Source organism: Tachyglossus aculeatus, chromosome 13 (genome assembly GCF_015852505.1).
Source record: "Tachyglossus aculeatus isolate mTacAcu1 chromosome 13, mTacAcu1.pri, whole genome shotgun sequence".
Classification (NCBI taxonomy): domain Eukaryota; kingdom Metazoa; phylum Chordata; class Mammalia; order Monotremata; family Tachyglossidae; genus Tachyglossus; species Tachyglossus aculeatus.
The window spans coordinates 18,629,106-18,649,679 of NC_052078.1; the positions used below are offsets into that span (position 1 = coordinate 18,629,106).

Below are 20,574 nucleotides of genomic sequence, written 5' to 3' on the forward strand. Positions count from 1 at the left end.
GATCAAAAAGGAACCAAAATATAAAAACAACCGTTTGCTACGGCTCTTGCAACACACATGCTATTCAAAAATTGCTAGCCTCATTTGGATCAGTGGAAGAACACATCAAAAAGGAACATGGCTTACTGTTTCTGCCGTCCTAGTACTTCCGAAGTAAAAAAAAAAAAAATTGCAATTAAAAGGTGCTTGGTATCAGAAGTACCAGTTGCAGATAATTAATGGAAAAGCCAAAAATGAATTTATAATGTGTGGATTCTGCATGTGCTTCAGCATTCGCAGAACTTCAAACTCTACCCCATGTCAGTAAGTAGGCAAAGGGCAATGGAAATCGGGCTTCCCCAGGTGGGCCACACTTCATTCCCTCCCACCACTCTGATGGACTAAGGCCACGTAGGGCCACGGAGATCAAAGAAAAAAGTCATACAGTGTGAGGGCTTTTCTCTGCTTGCAGCCTTCCTGCTGCCTACTCTTGGGGTTGGAAAAAATTCAGTATCGCTACTGTAAAAGAATGGTAAAAGAAGACCATCCTATTGGCGATCCTTATACATCATTCTTTAAATGAATGAGTTGCACGGTAAATCTAAAAAACGAAATGTAAATCAATGCAGTGTAATGATGATTTATGCTTAGAAACCACTGAGGTAATTTGCTGGTTGGTGAAGAGAAAAATGAGAGAATTGGAAGGACTAAAATATTCAAAAAGAAAAAAAAAGGTTGGTTCTCAGCTCTATCTTTGTCACAGTTGCAGCTGTTGCAGCTCAAAGACCTGACCCTTGCCCTCGATTACGCACAAACGACGTCCATAAAAAAAAGTTATGAAAATGTAATGAAGGCCAAAGTTTAGACTAAAGAATGAGAGAAAAAGCTTCCCTGCAGGCTGAAGAGAAAAATTATTAATCCAGCCCCAGACTGGCCACAGGGAATTATTTCTCTTACCTTTTTCATTTCTTCAACATAGGCAATCATGGCTTCCTCTTTGGACATATCCCCCAATGAGCTCCAAGCATCCCTATAAAGAAAAATGTGCCATTCTACATGCCATAATCTGAGCCTTTTAAATTTCTAATAGATTATATATGAGTTGGTTATTCTGATAGATTATTTGAGTTGATTAAAAGTGATGGATCATTATCACAGCCTCCACTTAGCAAAATAGGGATCTAACAAATGGAATTTGTTTACATGGGTTAATCTCTAGAGAAGCAACCTACTAAAGCAGCAGCATGGCCTAGTGGAAAGAGCATGGGTTTGGGAGTCAGAGGTCCTGGGTTCTAATCCTGACTTTCCTGCTTGTCTGCTGTGTGACCTTGGGCAAGTCACTTAAATTGTCAGTGCCTCAGTCATCTCATCTGCAAAATGGGGATTAAGACTGAATTCCCTGTGATACATGAACTCTGTCCAACCTGATTATCTTATATCTACCCCAGTGTTTAGAACAGTGCTTGGCACATAGTAAGTTCTTGATAAGTGCCACAGTTATTATTAGTAGTATTATTAAAGAAACTGATGATAGAGGAAATAAAATTAGATTTGCAGTGCCTAAATGTCACATAATCTCATCTGAATATTTGTGGTTCACAGAGTCTACCATTTACCAAGAGTAGTTGAGAGAGACCTTTCCCAATTGCATAGAATGAAAGATTAAAGATATAAACAAAGTTAGGAGGCGGACATGAGTTACTGTAATAGGATCTTGGTTGAAATTGAGATTTTCCCCATTACATTTACAGAAGCTAACCTCTTAAATTACAAAAAAAAAAAAAACCTGCACACAAGTTCCAAGAAGGAAAATAAGCTTTTTCCTTTTTTAAAGAACAGAAAACACTGCTCTGACAAAACACTGCTTTGACATCTCAACATATTACATCGATTATTACAGAGAGGCAGTCTGGCCCGGTGGAAAGAGCACAGAATTGGGAGTTAGGTGACTCAGATTCTAATTCCAGTTCAGCCATTTGTCAGCTGTGTGGCCTTGGTCAAGTCACTTTATCCTCTCTTCCCCAGTTTCCATCTGTAAAATGCTGATAGGTTATTACTCGCTGTACCTCATAGATCATGAGCTCCATGTGAGACAGGGATTGTGTTCAATCTATCTTGAATTTACCCAAGTTTTTACCATGTAGTTAGCACTTAATATACACCATAATTATAATTATTAAGCACTAGAGTCTCACCTACTTGTGAAATAAGACTATGGGTTCAATCAATCGTATTTATTGAGCGCTTACTGTGTGCAGAGCACACTGTTGTAAGTTGGCAACATATAGAGACGGTCCCTACCCAACAGTGGGCTCACAGTCTAGAAGGGGGAGACAGAGAACAAAACAAAACATATTAACAAAATAGAATAGATATGTACAAGTAAAATAAATAGAGTAATAAATATGTACATTTGGGTTCACCCAGATAGATGTGTTGTTCCTGTATCCACTATTTTTTAGCATAATTTCCAGAGCAAAGAAAGAATGGGGTTTAAATCCAAATGCCATCAAACGCCCGTTTTGGGAAAAAAAAACCCAAAACAGTAAGGTAATATACTAGTCAGCCTGTGCTAATGTTCTATGTACAAGCTCAATCTTATATACTGTTTTTCAAATGCCAACATTTATCGAAATGTTATTCGATAACATTTATCAGTGGCCATTAAGAGTATTATGGCCAAGTCAGTTCTACACCTACTATTAAACAAGTTTATTATACAGACTAGGAAGATCAGAATGGATAACCAAAATGATAGTCTGAAAAGATGCAGACTCTTTAAAACGGAAAAAGCAGAGGCTCAGGGGGCATGAATGAAGTCTATAAAATAATGAAAGGAGTGGCTATTCTGGTGAACCATGACGCAGAACATCAGGACAAGGGCACACCCGCTGAAGCTTGAAGACAGCAGGTTTCAGACACACCAAAGGAGACATTTCATTATACAGATGGTGGGGAGCATATGGGATTTACCACAGGTAGTTGTGGAAGTGGAAAATATTAATACGTTCAAGCAGGTCCATAGCGCGAGACAGGAACTGTGTCCAATCTAACTTGTATCTACCCCAGCGCTTACTACAAGTGTTGGCACTTGGTAAGCGTTTAAATATAATAATAATGGTGATAACATATGGATATAAGGAGGGCAACCAACACAGTGTTCCTATAAGTGATTTTGAGATAGAAAGACCACTGTCCGCCTAAAAAGGGACTTCGGTTCTAATGAGGTATTTCAGATACGGTTTGCTTCTGCTTACTGTCATCACAAAAAAAACCAACAAATATTCTGTACTGCAACTAGAAAATACTGATCACAAGAGCTCATTTATTTTATCACCTATATTCCTCTGGAGGAGGGCAGACTATTCACTGAGCACCTACTTTGAACAGGACTCTGTACTAAGTGCTTGGGAGACAGTATTATAGAGATGGAAGACTTTAATTGAATCTTAGCATCCCCAAAATAGGGTATGACAGGGAAAAATTACATGAGCACACCATTTTCTTCTTTTTATATATGGCCTTCTTTTTTCCTCTCCCCTTTCCCAAGCTTCTTCCCACCCTGGCCCCGTGTGAATCTGCAATTAAAAGCATGTGCTTCTTTCGGATTTTTTGAAAAGCAACCACAACACCTGTTTAGGATATTTAACATTAAAAATGATTATACATCACTGCAAATCACAGTTCTTTCACCGCTCTCACACATAGTTACCATTTATATCTACCGATGGGGTCCCAAAATCCGGGTCTTGAAATATTACATGGTCCTTCAGTTGCTTGCTTATAAAAGCTATAGAACTTGAGCATCATTTCATTTGTTGGCTGGAATGAACCTATTGAGAGACATAGTTTAAAATTTGACGGCTGAAAAGGAGAAATGTCTTATTTAGCATAATGGAAGCTAAAATTAATTATATGCATAAAAAGTTTGCTGCCTTTGGATACAAAGAAATTGATGTATATAAACATATTTACAGCATCCTTATGTTTTATATCTCATATCTAATAAATGAATCATATTGACCGCCACAATGTGGGCAGTGAATATGTCAGCTATAATGTTGTGTTGTACTCTCCCAAGCACTTAATACGATGCCCTGTTCAAAGTAAATGCTCAATAAGTGTGATTGATTGATATCCAGAGCTTAGCATGACAAACTTTTATTATCCTTGAGAGCAGAGATCATGTCTTCTAACGCTTCTGTGCTCTACCGCATGCTTAGTACAATAGTCTGCAAACATTAGGCACTTAATAAATACTACCTTCCCCTACCTGTAATTTATTTTAACGTCTGTCTCCCCTACAGGACTGTAAATCCCTTGAAGGCCGGGACGATGTCAACAGCTCTATCGCACTGAACTCTCCCAAGCTCTTAACAGAATGCTCAACCACCCTGTAAGTGCTTAATAAATATTACTGATCATCATCATCATCATCAATCGTATTTATTGAGCGCTTACTATGTGCAGAGCACTGTACTAAGCGCTTGGGAAGTACAAATTGGCAACATATAGAGACAGTCCCTACCCAACAGTGGGCTCACAGTCTAAAAGGGGGAGACAGAGAACAAAACCAAACATACTAACAAAATAAAATAAGTAGAATAGATATGTACAAGTAAAATAGATAGAGTAATAAATATGTACAAACATATATACATATATACTGATTGACTTTAAGGTGAAATACCTGTCTTAAGACAAATGAGCAGTGTAGCCTAGTGGATTGAGAATGGGCCTGGGAATCAGAAGGACAGGTGGTTCTAATTCCAGCTCTGCCACTTGTCTGCTGAATGATCTTAGGCAAGTCACTTAACTTCTCTGGGCCTCAGTTGCCTCATCTGTAAAACGGGGACTAAGACCGTGAGCCCCATGTGGGACATGGACTAAGCCCAACCTGATTAGCTCGTATCTCCCCCAATACTTAGTACACTGCCCGGCACATAGTAAGGGCTTAATATACACCATAAAATAACGTATGAACTGCACGTTGTGTGGCTTAGTGGCAAGAACACAGGCTTGGGAGTCAGAGGGCGTGGGATCTCCGCCACTTGTCTGCTGTGTGACTTTGGGCAAGTCACTTCACTTCTTTGGGCCTCAGTGACCTCATCTGTAAAATGGGGATTAAGACCGTGAGCCCCACGTGGAACAACCTGATTACCTTGTATCTCCCCCAGCACTTAGAACAGAGCTTGGCACATAGTAAGCGCTTAACAAATACCATTATTATTATTATTTCCTTTCTGGATAATGTTGGAAGCTGCACCTCCTGGATTGGTGCCTCCAAATTCCTGGAGTTGTTTCTAAGTTGCAAATGACTGGGAGATTTGGAGGAAAGGGGAGGTGCTCCGAAGTAACCTACCACTACCACTGCTGCAGCCCTGCTTCCCGGAGAGGGACGGCACCAAAAATAACTGACCTCCCCTCAATCCTAGGCTGCTCCAGCCTGACCCTGATTCCTGCAGGTGCAGGAGAAGCTAAATCCTGGGAAGGAGGGGCAGCTGGTCACTGGTGTACCTCAACCCACTTGCCTTAGTTAGGCACTTGGTCTTTCACAAGCTGAGAAAAGAAAACTGACAGGGGTCTCTCGGATGCAGAGCAAACAAAGCAGTAGTGGGACCGGGTGGTGTCTGACACAATGCGTGGGTGCAGTCACTGCTTCCTCAGTCATCAATGCCGGTTGGCCAGAATTCCCTAATTTGATAGACCTCCAGGCTGAAATTCCAGGCCTTGAGACCTGCAAACGCACCTCTAGGTTGGCAGTAATAGCATTTAAGGAACACCCCACTCTACTAAACACTTGGGAAGTACAGAATAATGAAATGACAAATTCCCCTGCTCAAAAGGTGCTTATCATCATCATCATCAATCGTATTTATTGAGCGCTTACTACGTGCAGAGCACTGTACTAAGCGCTTGGGAAGTCCAAATTGGCAACGTATAGAGACAGCCCCTACCCAACAGTGGGCTCACAGTCTAAAAGGGGAAGACAGAGAACAAAACCAAACATACTAAACAGAATAAAATAAATAGAATAGATATGTACAAGCAAAATAAATAGAGTAATAATGCTTATACTCTTAGGGAGATAAAAACATACAAAAGTATTTACAGCTAGAGAGGTCAGAAATTAGGCAGACATATATCCATGAGTGCTAAGAAGGGGGGTAAAGAAGTTAATAATGGAAAGAGTTGGCCTCACCTCGCTACTTTATTACAACCCAGCCTGCAAACTTTGCTCCTCTAATGCTTACCTTCTCACTGCACCTTGAGCTCATCTATCTCCCTGCACCTTGATCTCATCTATCTCCCTGCCAACCTCTCGTCCTGCTTCTGACCTGGAAAGCCCTTCCTCTTCCTATCTGACAGACAATTGCTCTCTCTCCTCCCACCCCTCAAAGCCTTATTGAAGGCCCATCTCCTCCGAGACCTTTCCTAAGCCCTCCTTTCCTCTTCTCCCACTCCCTTCTGTGTCACCCTAACTTGCTCCCTTTATTCATCCCTCCTTCCAGCCCCACAGCACTCATGTACATATCTGTAATGTGGTACTTATTTACTTATAAGTAATGTGTTTACTTATTTACATTAATGTCTGCCTCTCCCTGTAGACTGAAGACTCGCTGTGGGCAGGGAAGCTGTCTATTGTTATACTGTACTCTTCCAAGTACTTAGCACAGTGCTGTGCCCACAGTAAGTGCTCAATATATACAACTGACTGACTGGAAGGATGACGGGCACAAGGTACTAATCAGGGAAATCTGGAGGAGGTCTTTTAGACTGTGAGCCCACTGTTGGGTAGGGACTGTCTCTATATGTTGCCAATTTGTACTTCCCAAGCGCTTAGTACAGTGCTCTGCACACAATAAGCGCTCAAGAAATGTGATTGATGGTGATGATGACCTAAAGAGAGATATGAGTGTGGTGAGAGCTTCTGGTCTGTTTGACTTGGGGACTTTGATGATTTCTTTGGGGCAGAGATCATGTCTACTAAGTGCTTAGCACAATGCTCTGCACACTGTAAGTGCTCAATAAAGACCAGTCACTAATCAATCAATCAATCAATCAATCGTATTTATTGAGCGCTTACTGTGTGCACAGCACTGTACTAAGCACTTGGGAAGTACAGGTTGGCAACATATAGAGACAGTCCCTACCCAACCAATGACAATGACAGCAGCCACAATAATAATAACAATAATGGCATTTATTAAGCACTTACTATGTGCAAAGCACTATCCTAAGCGCTGGGGAGGTTACAAGGTGATCAGGTTGTCCCACGGGGGGCTCACAGGCTTCATCCCCATTTTACAGAGGAGGGAACTGAGGCCCAGAGGAGTGACTTGCCCAAAGCCACCCAGCTGACAAGTGGCGGAGCCGGGATTTGAACCCGTGACCTCTGACTCCAAAGCCCGGGCTCTTTCCACTGAGCCTCGCTGCTTCGCGATAGCAAGTGGCCCAACGGCAGAGCAGAATAAAAGCGCTGGCAGAAGGAGCTGAAACTACAGGCAGGTGACTTTTGCTGCCATCGCCCAGGGCTGGACAATTACCTAACACTACCGGCTCCTAAGGGCTGTGCAAACTGAAGGTGAGCACTTTATTCAGTCAAAGGTGATGGTTTTGGTGGAGGTGGGGGCAGCGGCAGCAGCAGTTTTCTCTATGCACATTCTCCTGTTGCTGTGGTTTGGGCTCCGTTATTTTGTTGGGGTCTTCTGGGTTATTAAGTGTATCAGTCTCGGGGAGTGTGTTGTGTGTGCGTGTAATAATAATGATGATGGCATTTGATCAATCAATCAATCATCAATCGTATTTATTGAGCGCTTACTATGTGCAGAGCACTGTACTAAGCGCTTGGGAAGTACAAATTGGCAACACACAGAGACAGTCCCTACCCAACAGTGGGCTCACAGTCTAAAAGGGGGAGACAGAGAACAAAACCAAACATACCAACAAAATAAAGTAAATAGGATAGAGATGTACAAGTAAAATAAATAAATAGAGTAATAAATATGTGCAACCATATATACAGGTGCTGTGGGGAAGGGAAGGAGGTAAGATGGGGGGATGGAGAGGGGGACGAGGGGGAGAGACAAGCGCTTACTATGTGCCAAACACTGTTCTAAGCTCTGGGGGAGATACAAGGTAATCAGGTTGTCCCATGTGGGACTCACAGTCTTAATCTTTTCTTAATCTTAGTCTTCATCTTTTAGACTGTGAGCCCACTGTTGGGTAGGGACTGTCTCTATATGTTGCCAACTTGTACTTCCCAAGCGCTTAGTACAGTGCTCTGCACACAGTAAGCGCTCAATAAATACGATTGATTGATTGATTAATCCCCATTTTACAGATGAGGTCACTAAAGCACAGAGAAGTTAAGTGACTTGCCCAGTCACACCGTTGACAAGTCCCAGACTGAGCCCCTTCCTTCCTCTGCCCCTCGTCCCCCTCTCCATCCCCCCATCTCACCTCCTTCCCTTCCCCACAGCACCTGTATATATGTATGTATATATTTATTACTCTATTTATTTTACTTGTACATATCTATCCTATTTATTTTATTTTGTTAGTATGTTTGGTTTTGTTCTCTGTCTCCCCCTTTTAGACTGTGAGCCCACTGTTGGGTAGGGACCGTCTCTATATGTTGCCAATTTGGACTTCCCAAGCGCTTAGTACAGTGCTCTGCACAGAGTAAGCGCTCAAGAAATACGATTGATGATGAAGTGGTGGAGCTGGGATTAGAACCCACAACCTCTTACTCCCAAGCCCTTGCTCTTTCCACTGAGCCACGCTGCTTCCCCGCATACTCATATCGGTATCTCCGTCTATCGTTTCTTCTTACTGCTTAATGACAGTTTCACGATAATAAAAAGAACAGCACCTTCGGCCAAATGTAAACTTTCCTTTCTCTTTCAGTGTATTCTTCTCTGGAGTTTTAGAGGGAGGGATTTGTGGAGCTGATGGGCCCAGCATGGGTTTTCACACATCCGAATCCAGTCAGCGAATGACAGGACTTATATAAGGATGGCCTACAAAGTCCAAGTGCGTGTATAAATTCTGCTTCAAACCAGCTGACCTATTTTCAAACCGGGTGTCGGGGGGAGAAGATGCCCCTGAGAAGCAGCGTGGCTCAGTGGAAAGAGCCCGGGCTTGGGAGTCAGAGGTTGTGGGTTCGAATCCCGGCTCTGTCCCATGTCTGCTGTGCGACCTTGGGCAAGTCACTTAGCTTCTCTGAGCCTCAGTTCCCTCATCTGTAAAGACTGTGAGCCCCACGTGGGACAACCTGATCACCCTGTATCCCCCCCAGCGCTTAGAACAGTGCTTTGCGCATAGTAAGCGCTTAACAAATGCCATTCATCATCATCAATCGTATTTATTGAGCGCTTACTATGTGCAGAGCACTGTACTAAGCGCTTATTATTACATTACTTGTCAGCTGTGTCACCTTGGGCTAGTCACTTCACTGGGCCTCAGTGACCTCATCTGTAAAATGGGGATGAAGACTGAGCCCCACGTGGGACAACCTGGTAACCCTGCATCTACCCCAGGGCTCAGAACAGTGCTCGGCGCATAGTAAGCGCTCAACAAATACCATAAAAAAAACAAAGGGAGAGCGTGCTATTCCCCCGGTTCCCCATTCCCTGACCCCCCGCTCTTGTCTTCTCTTTCATCGTTTCTGCTACAATCAATCAATCAGTCGTATTTATTGAGCGCTTACTGTGTGCACAGCCCTGTACTAAGCGCTTGGGAAGTACAAGTTGGCAAATGCTACAAGGCTGGAGGAGGGAGGGGATAAGCGGGGGGGACCCGAGGTCTCTGAGAGGCTTCTCTCTGGGGTGGGGGCCGACACGGGGACACCTACCATTTTTGGGCAAGCTCTGGATCACCTTCACGGCCGCTTGGAATCTGGTCTCGTGCACCGATGTGGTGTCGGCCATCTCTGCCGGGCCCGGGGGTCACGGAGGAGGAGGAGGAGGAAGGGCAGGAACCTGCATGAAACTCAACAGCGAAGCAGGGCGGGCATCAAAATACATGGGGAGGAGCTGGTGTCCCCCCCTTCAAGGCCCTACTGAGAGCTCACCTCCTCCAGGAGGCCTTCCCAGACTGAGCCCCCTCCTTCCTCCCCCCCTCCACACCTCCTTCCCTTCCCCACAGCACCTGTATAGATGTATATATGTTTGTACGGATTCATTACTCTATTTATTTATTTATTTTACTTGTACATATCGATTCTATTTATTTTATTTTGTTAATATGTTTTGTTCTCTGTCTCCCCCTTCTAGACTGTGAGCCCACTGTTGGGTAGGGACCACCTACATGTTGCCAACTTGTACTTCCCAAAGCGCTTAGTACAGTGCTCTGCACACAGTAAGCGCTCAATACGATTGACTGATTGATGGACCTGATACGATGGGGATTGATTAGCGCTGACTTCCCTCGGACGTCGTCCTTAGGCTGGAATCAATCGATCAATCAATCGTATTTATTGAGCGCTTACTGTGTGCAGAGCACTGTACTAAGCGCTTGGGAAGTACAAGTTGGCAAAATATAGAGACAGTCCCTACCCAACAGTGGGTTCACAGTCTAGAAGGGGGAGACAGACAACAAAACAAAACATATTGCATTTGTGTTGATGATAATAATAATAATGGAAGAGTGGGGCTCACAGGCTTAGACCACCCTGTGCCCCCCTGCTCCGTGGGTATGTGCATGTGTGTGGTGGGATGTTTTTGGGAGAAGGCCCTGGAGGCAAAGCGCTGTAGAGGGGAAAATCAATCAATAAATCACATTTATTGAGCGCTTACTGTGTGCAGAGCACTGTACTAAGCGCTTGGAAAGTACAAGATGGCAACATATAGAGACAGTCAATCAATCAATCGTATTTATTGAGCGCTTACTGTGTGCAGAGCACTGTACTAAGCGCTTGGGAAGTCCAAGTTGGCAACATATAGAGACAGTCCCTACCCAACAGTGGGCTCACAGTCAAGCTAGCTCTCTTCCTCCCTTCAAGGCCCTACTGAGAGCTCACCTCCTCCAGGAGGCCTTCCCAGACTGAGCCCCTTCCTTCCTCTCCCCCTCGTCCCCCTCTCCATCCCCCCATCTTACCTCCTTCCCTTCCCCACAGCACCTGTATATATGTATATATGTTTGTACATATTTATTACTCTATTTCTTTATTTATCTTACTTGTACATATCTATTCTACTTATTTTACTTTGTTAGTATGTTTGGTTTTGTTCTCTGTCTCCCCCTTCTAGACTGTGGGCCCGCTGTTGGGTAGGGACTGTCTCTATGTGTTGCCGACTTGTACTTCCCAAGCGCTTAGTACAGTGCTCCGCACACAGTAAGTGCTCAATAAATACGATTGATTGATTGATTGATAGAAGGGGGAGACAGAGAACAAAACTGAACATACTAACAAAATAAAATAAGTAGAATAAATATGTACAAGTAAAATAAATACATAGAGTAACAAATATGTACAAACATATATATATATAGGTGCTGTGGGGAAGGGAAGGAGGTAAGATGGGGGGGATGGAGAGTCCCTACCCAACAGTGGGCTCACAGTCTAGAAGGAGGAGCCAGAGAACAAAACCAAACATACTAACAAAATAAAATAAGTAGAATAAATATGTACAAGTAAAATAAATAGAGTAACAAATATGTACAAACATATATATAGGTGCTGTGGGGAAGGGAAGGAGGTAAGATGGGGGAGGGGGATGGAGAGTCCCTACCCAACAGTGGGCTCACAGTCTAGAAGGGGGAGACAGAGAACAAAACCAAACATACTAACAAAATAAAAGAAGTAGAATAAATATGTACAAGTAAAATAAATAAATAGAGTAACAAATATGTACAAACATATATATAGGTGCTGTGGGGAAGGGAAGGAGGTAAGATGGGGGGGGGGGATGGAGAGTCCCTACCCAACAGTGGGCTCACAGTCTAGAAGGGGGAGACAGAGAACAAAACCAAACATATTAACAAAATAAAATAAGTAGAATAAATATGTACAAGTAAAATAAATAGAGTAACAAATACGTACAAACATATATACGGGTGCTGTGGGAAGGGAAGGAGGTAAGATGTGGGGGGACGGAGAGTCCCTACCCAACAGTGGGCTCACAGTCTAGAAGGGGGAGACAGAGAACAAAACCAAACATACCAACAAAATAAAATAAGTAGAATAAATATGTACAAGTAAAATAGAGTAATAAATCCGTACAAACATATATACATATATGCAGGTGCTGTGGAGAGGGGAAGGAGGTAAGCTGGGGGGTTTCCCCCCCTCTTTTAGACTGTGAGCCCACTGTTAGGTAGGGACTGTCTCTATATGCCAACTTGTACTTCCCAAGCGCTTAGTCCAGTGCTCTGCACACAGTAAGCACTCAATAAATACGATTGATTGATTGCTTGATTGATGGAGAGTCCCTACCCAACAGTGGGCTCACCGTCAAGGGAAGGAAATACCCGAAGATGGCGTAGGGCCGGCCCCTCCCTAGGGGGGCATCACACATAACAATAATAATAAACAATCATTCCGGGATTTGGCAGGCACTGTACATCCCTCCCCGCCCATTCATCCATTCATTCACTCAATCGCACTTATTGAGCGCTTACTGTGTGCAGAGCACTGTACTAAGCGCTTGGGAAGTCCGTGTTGGCGACATAGAGAGACAGTCCCTACCCAACAGCGGGCTCACAGTCTAGAAGGGGGGAGACAGCCAACGAAATCAAGCATACTAACAAAATAAAATAAGTAGAATTAATATGCACCAGTAAAATAGAGTAATAAATCCGTACAAACATATATACAGGTAAACATATATATACATATTTTATAAATGCATATTTTATATACATATAAACATATATACAGGTGCTGTGGGGAAGGGAAGGTGGTCAGGAGGTAAGGCCCACTTTGAACTCGGCCATCATCATCATCAATCGTATTTACTGAGCGCTTACTGTGTGCAGAGCACTGTACTAAGCGCTTGGGAAGTCCGTGTTGGCGACATAGAGAGACGGTCCCTACCCAACAGCGGGCTCACAGTCTAGAAGGGGGCAGACAGACAACGAAACCAAACATGTTAACAAAATAAAATAAGTAGAATAAATATGCACCAGTAAAATAGAGTAATAAATCCGTACAAACATATATACATATATACAGGTAAACATACATATACATATTTTATATACGTATATTTTATATACATATAAACATATATACAGGTGCTGTGGGGAAGGGAAGGTGGTCAGGAGGTAAGGCCCACTTTGAACTCGGCCATCATCATGATCATCAATTGTATTTATTGAGCGCTTACTGTGTGCACTGTACTAAGCGCTTGGGAAGTCCGTGTTGGCGACACAGAGAGACGGTCCCTACCCAACCGCGGGCTCACAGTCTAGAAGGGGGGAGGCAGACAACGAAACCAAACATGTTAACAAAATAAAATAAGTAGAATAAATATGCACCAGTAAAATAGAGTAATAAATCCGTACAAACATATATACATATATACAGGTGCTGTGGGGAAGGGAAGGTCGTCAGGAGGTAAGGCCCACTTTGAACTCGGCCATCATCATCATCAGTCGTATTTACTGAGCGCTTACTGTGTGCAGAGCACTGGACTAAGCGCTTGGGAAGGACAAACTGGCAACATCTAGAGACAGTCCCTACCCAACAGCGGGCTCACAGTCTAGAAGGGGGGAGGCAGACAACGAAACCAAACATATTAACAAAATAAAATAAGTAGAATAAATATGCACCAGTAAAATAGAGTAATAAATCCGTACAAACATATATACATATATACAGGTGCTGTGGGGAAGGGAAGGTGGTCAGGAGGCAAGGCCCACTTTGAACTCGGCCATCATCATCATCAGTCGTATTTACTGAGCGCTTACTGTGTGCAGAGCACTGGACTAAGCGCTTGGGAAGGACAAATTGGCAACATCTAGAGACAGTCCCTACCCAACAGTGGGCTCACAGTCTAAAAGGGGGAGACGGGAGGGGGGCAATCAGGAAGGTGGGGAGGGCTGTGCCCTTTTTTCATAAGGAAAGGGGAGAAGGCCCCTGTGCCCATCCCTCCCATGGCCCAGCAAGGAGGGGAACTGTCAGATCCAAAGGGGTCCTGGGGGGCTGGGGGGGCCCCCAAAGGAGCTCATTACTGCTGCTGCTTTGGATTTGGGGAGAAAAGTGGTCGTGGGGGGGTGGTCAACGTGCATGCCAAGCGAGGAGGGCCAGGGAAAGACAGCCCCCCAACCCTTGCATTTACCTTAAAACAGACAGCCCCGACTGGTCCCCAAATGTCTCCGGAAATGGCGCGCGAGGGCGTCTGGGAAATGTAGTCCGGGCCGCCCACCAGGCCCCCCCATTCATTCATTCATTCATTCATTCAATCAACCAATCGTATTTATTGAGCGCTTACTGTGTGCAGAGCACTGGACTAAGCGCTTGGGAAGTCCAAGGTGGCAACATAGAGAGACAGTCCCTCCCCAACAGTGGGCTCACAGTCTAAAATTCATTCATTCATTCATTCAATCAATCAATCGTATTTATTGAGTGCTTACTGTGTGCAGAGCACTGTACTAAGCGCTTGGGAAGTCCAAGGTGGCAACATAGAGAGACTGTCCCTACCCAACAGTGGGCTCACAGTCTAAAATTCATTCATTCATTCATTCATTCAATCATTCGTATTTATTGAGCGCTTACTGTGTGCAGAGCACTGTACTGAGCGCTTGGGAAGTCCAAGGTGGCAACATAGAGAGACAGTCCCCACCCAACAGTGGGCTCACAGTCTAAAATTCATTCATTCATTCATTCAATCAATCAATCGTATTTATTGAGCGCTTGCTGTGTGCAGAGCACTGTACTGAGCGCTTGGGAAGTCCAAGGTGGCAACATAGAGAGACAGTCCCTCCCCAACAGTGGGCTCACAGTTTAAAATTCATTCATTCATTCAATCAATCATATTTATTGAGCGCTTGCTGTGTGCAGAGCACTGGACTGAGCGCTTGGGAATAATAATAATGATGATGATGGCTTTCGTTAATCAATCAATCAAATCGTATTTATTGAGCACTTACTGTGTGCAGAGCACTGGACTGAGCGCTTGGGAATAATAACAACAATAATAATAATAATAATGGCTTTTGTTAATCAATCAATCAATCAATCGTATTTATTGAGCTCTTACTGTGTGCAGAGCACTGTACTGAGCGCTTGGGAATAATAATAATAATAATAGTAATAATGGCTTTTGTTAATCAATCAATCAATTGTATTTATTGAGTGCTTACTGTGTGCCGAGCACTGTACTGAGTGCTTGGGAATAATAATAATAATAATGACTTTTGTTAATCAATCAATCAATCGTATTTATTGAGCGCTTACTGTGTGCAGAGCACTGGACTGAGCGCTTGGGAATAATAATAATAATAATAATAATAATAATAATAATAATAATGGCTTTTGTTAATCAATCAATCAATTGTATTTATTGAGTGCTTACTGTGTGCCGAGCACTGTACTGAGCGCTACGGAATAATAATAATAATAATGGCTTTTGTTAATCAATCAATCAATCGTATTTATTGAGCGCTTACTGTGTGCAGAGCACTGGACTGAGCGCTTGGGAATAATAATAATAATAATGATGATGATGATGGCTTTCGTTAATCAATCAAATCGTATTTATTGAGCGCTTACTGTCCGCAGAGCACTGGACTGAGCGCTTGGGAATAATAATAATAATAATAATAATGATGGCTTTTGTTAATCAATCAATCAATCGTATTTATTGAGCGCTCACTGTGTGCAGAACACTGCACTAAGCACTTGGGAAGTCCAAGTTGGCAACATCTAGAGACGGTCCCTACCCAACAGTGGGCTCACAGTCTGGAAGGGGGAGACAATTGAATTCAATTCATTGAATTGACATTCAATTCAATCGTATTTATTGGGCACTTCCTCTGTGCAGAGCACTGTACTGAGCGCTTGGGAATAATAATAATGATGATGATGGTGGTGGCGTTTGTTAAGCGCTTACTATGTGCAAAGCACTGTTCTAAGCGCTGGGGAGGATGCAAGGTGATCAGGGTGTCCCATGTGAGGCTCACAGTAATCCCCATTTTACAGATGAGGTAACTGAGGCCCAGAGAAGTTAAGTGACTTGCCCAAAGTCACACAGCTGACAGCTGGCAGAGCTGGGATCTGAACCCATGACCTCTGAATCCAAAGCCCGGGCTCTTTCCACTGAGCCACGCTGCTTCTCCATTATTATTATTCTCTGGGCTGCTCTTACTCTTCAGAGAGTGTGATTATGCGGATTTGGAAATCCGGATGGTTTCCTTCCCGGACACTTAATATGGCCACCCTGGGAGCTAGTAAAGAGACCCAACCAAAGGCTAATAGAGAGACCGTCTCATTATTTCTCACCTGTCAGGCTTGCAGAATCACAGTTATTCGAAACAACTAAAAATGATAGTATCCCACTGAGAACGTGTCATTGAGTACAATACACACCCAGAAAATATCATCACCTTTGTAGATATACTGCTCAGAAAAAAATGCGATTAGTCCTACTAAAATAACTAGAAGGATCGACGGGGACCCTCGGCCTCGGAGGAGCCATCATTCAGTCAGTCGGTCAATTGCATTTATTCATTCATTCATTCAATTGTATTTATTCATTCCTCCATTCCTCTCTTCCTCCCTCCAAGGCCCTACTGAGAGCCCCCCTCCTCCAGGAGGCCTTCCCAGACTGAGCCCCCCCTTCCTCTCCCCCTCGCCCCCCCTCCGTCCCCCCATCTTACCTCCTTCCCTTCCCCACAGCACCTGTATATATGCATGTCCATATTTATTCCTCTATTTATCTTGTATGTTGCCAATTTGTACTTCCCAAGCGCTTAGTACAGTGCTCTGCACACAGGAAGCGCTCAATAAATACGATTGATGATGATGATGTCCATATTTATTACTCTATTTATCTTGTACCTATCTATTCTATTTATGTTATTTTGTTAGTATGTTTGGTTTTGTTCTCTGTCTCCCCCTTTTAGACTGTGAGCCCACTGTTGGGTAGGGACTGTCTCTATATGTTGCCAATTTGTACTTCCCAAGCGCTTAGTACAGTGCTCTGCACACAGTAAGCGCTCAATAAATACGATTGATGATGATGATGATGTCCATATTTATTACTCTATTTATCTTGTACATATCTATTCTATTTATGTTATTTTGTTAGTATGTTTGGTTTTGTTCTCTGTCTCCCCCTTTTAGACCGTGAGCCCACTGTTGGGTAGGGACTGTCTCTATATGTTGCCAATTTGTACTTCCCAAGCGCTTAGTACAGTGCTCTGCACACAGTAAGCGCTCAATAAATACGATTGATGATGATGATGTCCATATTTATTACTCTATTTATCTTGTACCTATCTATTCTATTTATGTTATTTTGTTAGTCTGTTTGGTTTTGTTCTCTGTCTCCCCCTTTTAGACCGTGAGCCCACTGTTGGGTAGGGACTGTCTCTATATGTTGCCAATTTGTACTTCCCAAGCGCTTAGTACAGTGCTCTGCACACAGGAAGCGCTCAAGAAATACGATTGATGATGATGTCCATATTTATTACTCTATTTATCTTGTACATATCTATTCTATTTATGTTATTTTGTTAGTATGTTTGGTTTTGTTCTCTGTCTCCCCCTTTTAGACTGTGAGCCCACCGCTGGGTAGGGACTGTCTCTACACATTACCAACTTGGACTTCCCAAGCGCTTAGTACAGTGCTCTGCACACAGGAAGCGCTCAAGAAATACGATTGATGATGATGATAGGGAGCACCTCCGAGTGGAAAGAGTGTCCATGGCCCCCTGGCATTGATAGATTGCAGCATAAGGAATGACAATTCCTCCTATACCTTCTATCCCCATCATTCCATTTTGGGGAAAATAAAAAATTTAAAAAAAACCCTGTGGGGCTCACAATCGAAGAATGAAGGGGGAGAGAGGACTGGTGACAGATAAGTACGGAAAGAAGAAAGCAGCTCACCTCGGCCCTCAGTGACTCCAAATTGGCTACTACTGGTCTCGGCAACCTCCATACGTCCCGGCCCTGAGGATTGGCGAGTGCATCGGCAGAAGGCTTGGAACCAGTTTACAGTCGTTTCTGGCTAAAATTCAGCCACTTCCACCAACACCGCTCCGTGTGCCAGCCAGAATCACTTAGGCTGGGTCCCGTAGGCTGCAATTTGCCCATTCGGATACGGGGAGTAGGCTGAAAGCAGGAGAGCGGCGGAAGAGAAGGATGAGAGGAAGTCAGGGGTTCTTCTGCCGAGGAGAAATGCCAAAGCGACATCAATCAATCAATCAATCGATCGTATTTATTGAGCGCTTACTATGTGCAGAGCACCGTACTACGCGCTTGGGAAGTACAAGTCGGCGACACATAGAGACAGTCCCTGCCCAACAGTGGGCTCACAGTCTAAAAGGGGGAGGCAGAGAACGGAACCAAACATACCAACAAAATAAAATAAATAGGATAGAAATGTACAAGTAAAATAAATAAATAAATAAATAGAGTAATAAATATGTACAACCGTATATACATATATACATCCAATTCAGAGAAGCCAGGAAAGGCCAGCTGGGGATATAAAACTTTTAGACTGTGAGCCCACTGTTGGGTAGGGACTGTCTCTATGTGATGCCAATTTGTACTTCCCAAGCGCTTAGTACAGTGCTCTGCACATAGTAAGCGCTCAATAAATACGATTGATTGATTGATTGATATAGGGACTGTCTCTATATGTTGCCAACTTGGACTTCCCAAGTACAGTGCTCTGCACACAGTAAGCGCTCAATAAATGTGATTGATTGATTGATTGATTGATTAAAGCCCCTTAGCGGACGGCTATCTTTCTAATCAAAGGGCAGGACTAAATAGGGCACTTGCCGATTCTCATGCCAGGAGCTAAAAGTCATGGGATGATGGTGGCAATTTACCTGAGTAATCCGAGTGCTTTGGCTGGGAAACATCCCCTGAAAAAACGTGGAAGACTGAAGACAACTCCTTCCCCCCTGCCTTTTAGACTGTGAGCCCACTATTGGGTAGGGACCGTCTCTATATGTTGCCAACTTGTACTTCCCAAGCGCTTAGTACAGTGCTCTGCACACAGTAAGCGCTCAATAAATACGATTGATCATCAATCATCAATCGTATTTATTGAGCGCTTACTGTGTGCAGAGCACTGTACTAAGCACTTGATGATGATGATGATGATAAAGGCTGGGTTCTACTTAACACTGAGGAGGAGTGAACTTGCTGTTTACCTCACCGATGCCATATAGTAAAAATCACGTATTTCTTCACTATCTTCCTGGGCATTAAAATGACTTATTTCAATCAGCTTGCCAAATGCTGATACTACCATGATGAGCTGGTCCCCATCTTTACAGGAGCTGTCTTTTTCTTCCTCAAAGTTTTATTTTTGTGAAGGTAAATAACCTGATAACGGTGGCAAAGCACTGGGTTTTCAGAAGTTTATGCCTCTGGGCAAAACTGAGAGGCTCTGAAACGAGTGACTGACCAATTGTGGATCCAACCCCTGAGAGTCATTGTTTTGAAGGTGAAAGATCTTTTCCTTCCCTTCAACAGGAAATGTAGTTTTGTTCAATTCCATTATGCCAACTCCATAACTGGCTAGTTCGTGTACAAAGGCTGCTTTCTGGTCAAAATGCTGCTTTCTGGGTGACTACCGTTCTTATCAAGTACTGATGATACGACTTCCCTTGATGCAGTGATTGTTTTCTCTCTATTATATAATTTTCTCAGTTTGCACCACAAAAGTAAAGTTCAGCAGAACTCTACCGAGCTTTGATTTGGGTAAGAGGATGATTTTAAGGTATCTTTTATAGCTCCCTTCTCTTTTCCTACATTCGTATCCCGGCATTCCATCAAGAGATACCAATGCCTCTTCAGTGAGTACAACCGATACCCTCAGTTATCTGTTTGTGTACGACTCTTATTTAGGGAATTCCACCATTGGTCTGTGATGCACAGCTGAATATTTCTCCGTGTTTATTTCGGCAACTGATGGCTGTCACGACCTCATCCGCTTCAGATACAGACCCACTGTTGAGTGAGGCACTAACCTTAGCCATTGAACCCAGTCTTCACGGACAACGCAGGAACTGGGAAACGGTAGGCATTTTGGTAGTAAAAGAACAAGAGCTTAGCACAGTGCTCTACACACAGTAAGCGCTCAATAAATACGATTGAATGCATGGATGAACAGCTGAGGAGAAGGGAAGGGCAGGAATAACAAAACAGGAAAAACGAGGGCTCTATCGTTAGAAAAGCAAAGTGACTCGTTCAATCAACACCGCTCAGAGCTCTTCAATTCCCCCAAGACCCACATCTGAGCTGACTGGGGACAACCACACCCTCAGACTGAAGTCACTCTTTCTACTCCACCTATTTTTTCACCTAATTACCTGGGAAATTGGGAGTTTGCCAATACATCTCACCAAATACCAGTCCTGCCATTAGAAAACGTGGCCACAGAGGCAGCATACTAGAGAGAATAC

The 20,574-nt window shown here is 43.5% G+C and overlaps 1 protein-coding gene across 3 annotated transcripts in view; it reads right to left on the reverse strand.

Annotated features, from left to right (window-relative positions):
- Positions 1-20,574, reverse strand: part of ACBD5 (acyl-CoA binding domain containing 5) — a 43,739-nt gene extending 23,165 nt beyond the window's left edge. Inside the window, exons 1-5 of one of the 3 annotated variants that reach the window (XM_038755635.1) lie at positions 20,482-20,574; positions 18,038-18,262; positions 9,836-9,962; positions 3,692-3,812; positions 937-1,009 (exon numbers count right to left, since the gene is read on the reverse strand). In XM_038755635.1, the coding sequence (XP_038611563.1) occupies positions 937-1,009; positions 3,692-3,812; positions 9,836-9,911 (270 nt within the window). In that variant the 5' untranslated portion in view covers positions 9,912-9,962; positions 18,038-18,262; positions 20,482-20,574. Of the gene's footprint in view, positions 1-936; positions 1,010-3,691; positions 3,813-9,835; positions 9,963-14,264; positions 14,318-18,037; positions 18,263-20,481 lie in introns of those variants that run through there. The other 2 variants (XM_038755637.1, XM_038755636.1) reach the window with 2 other exon arrangements.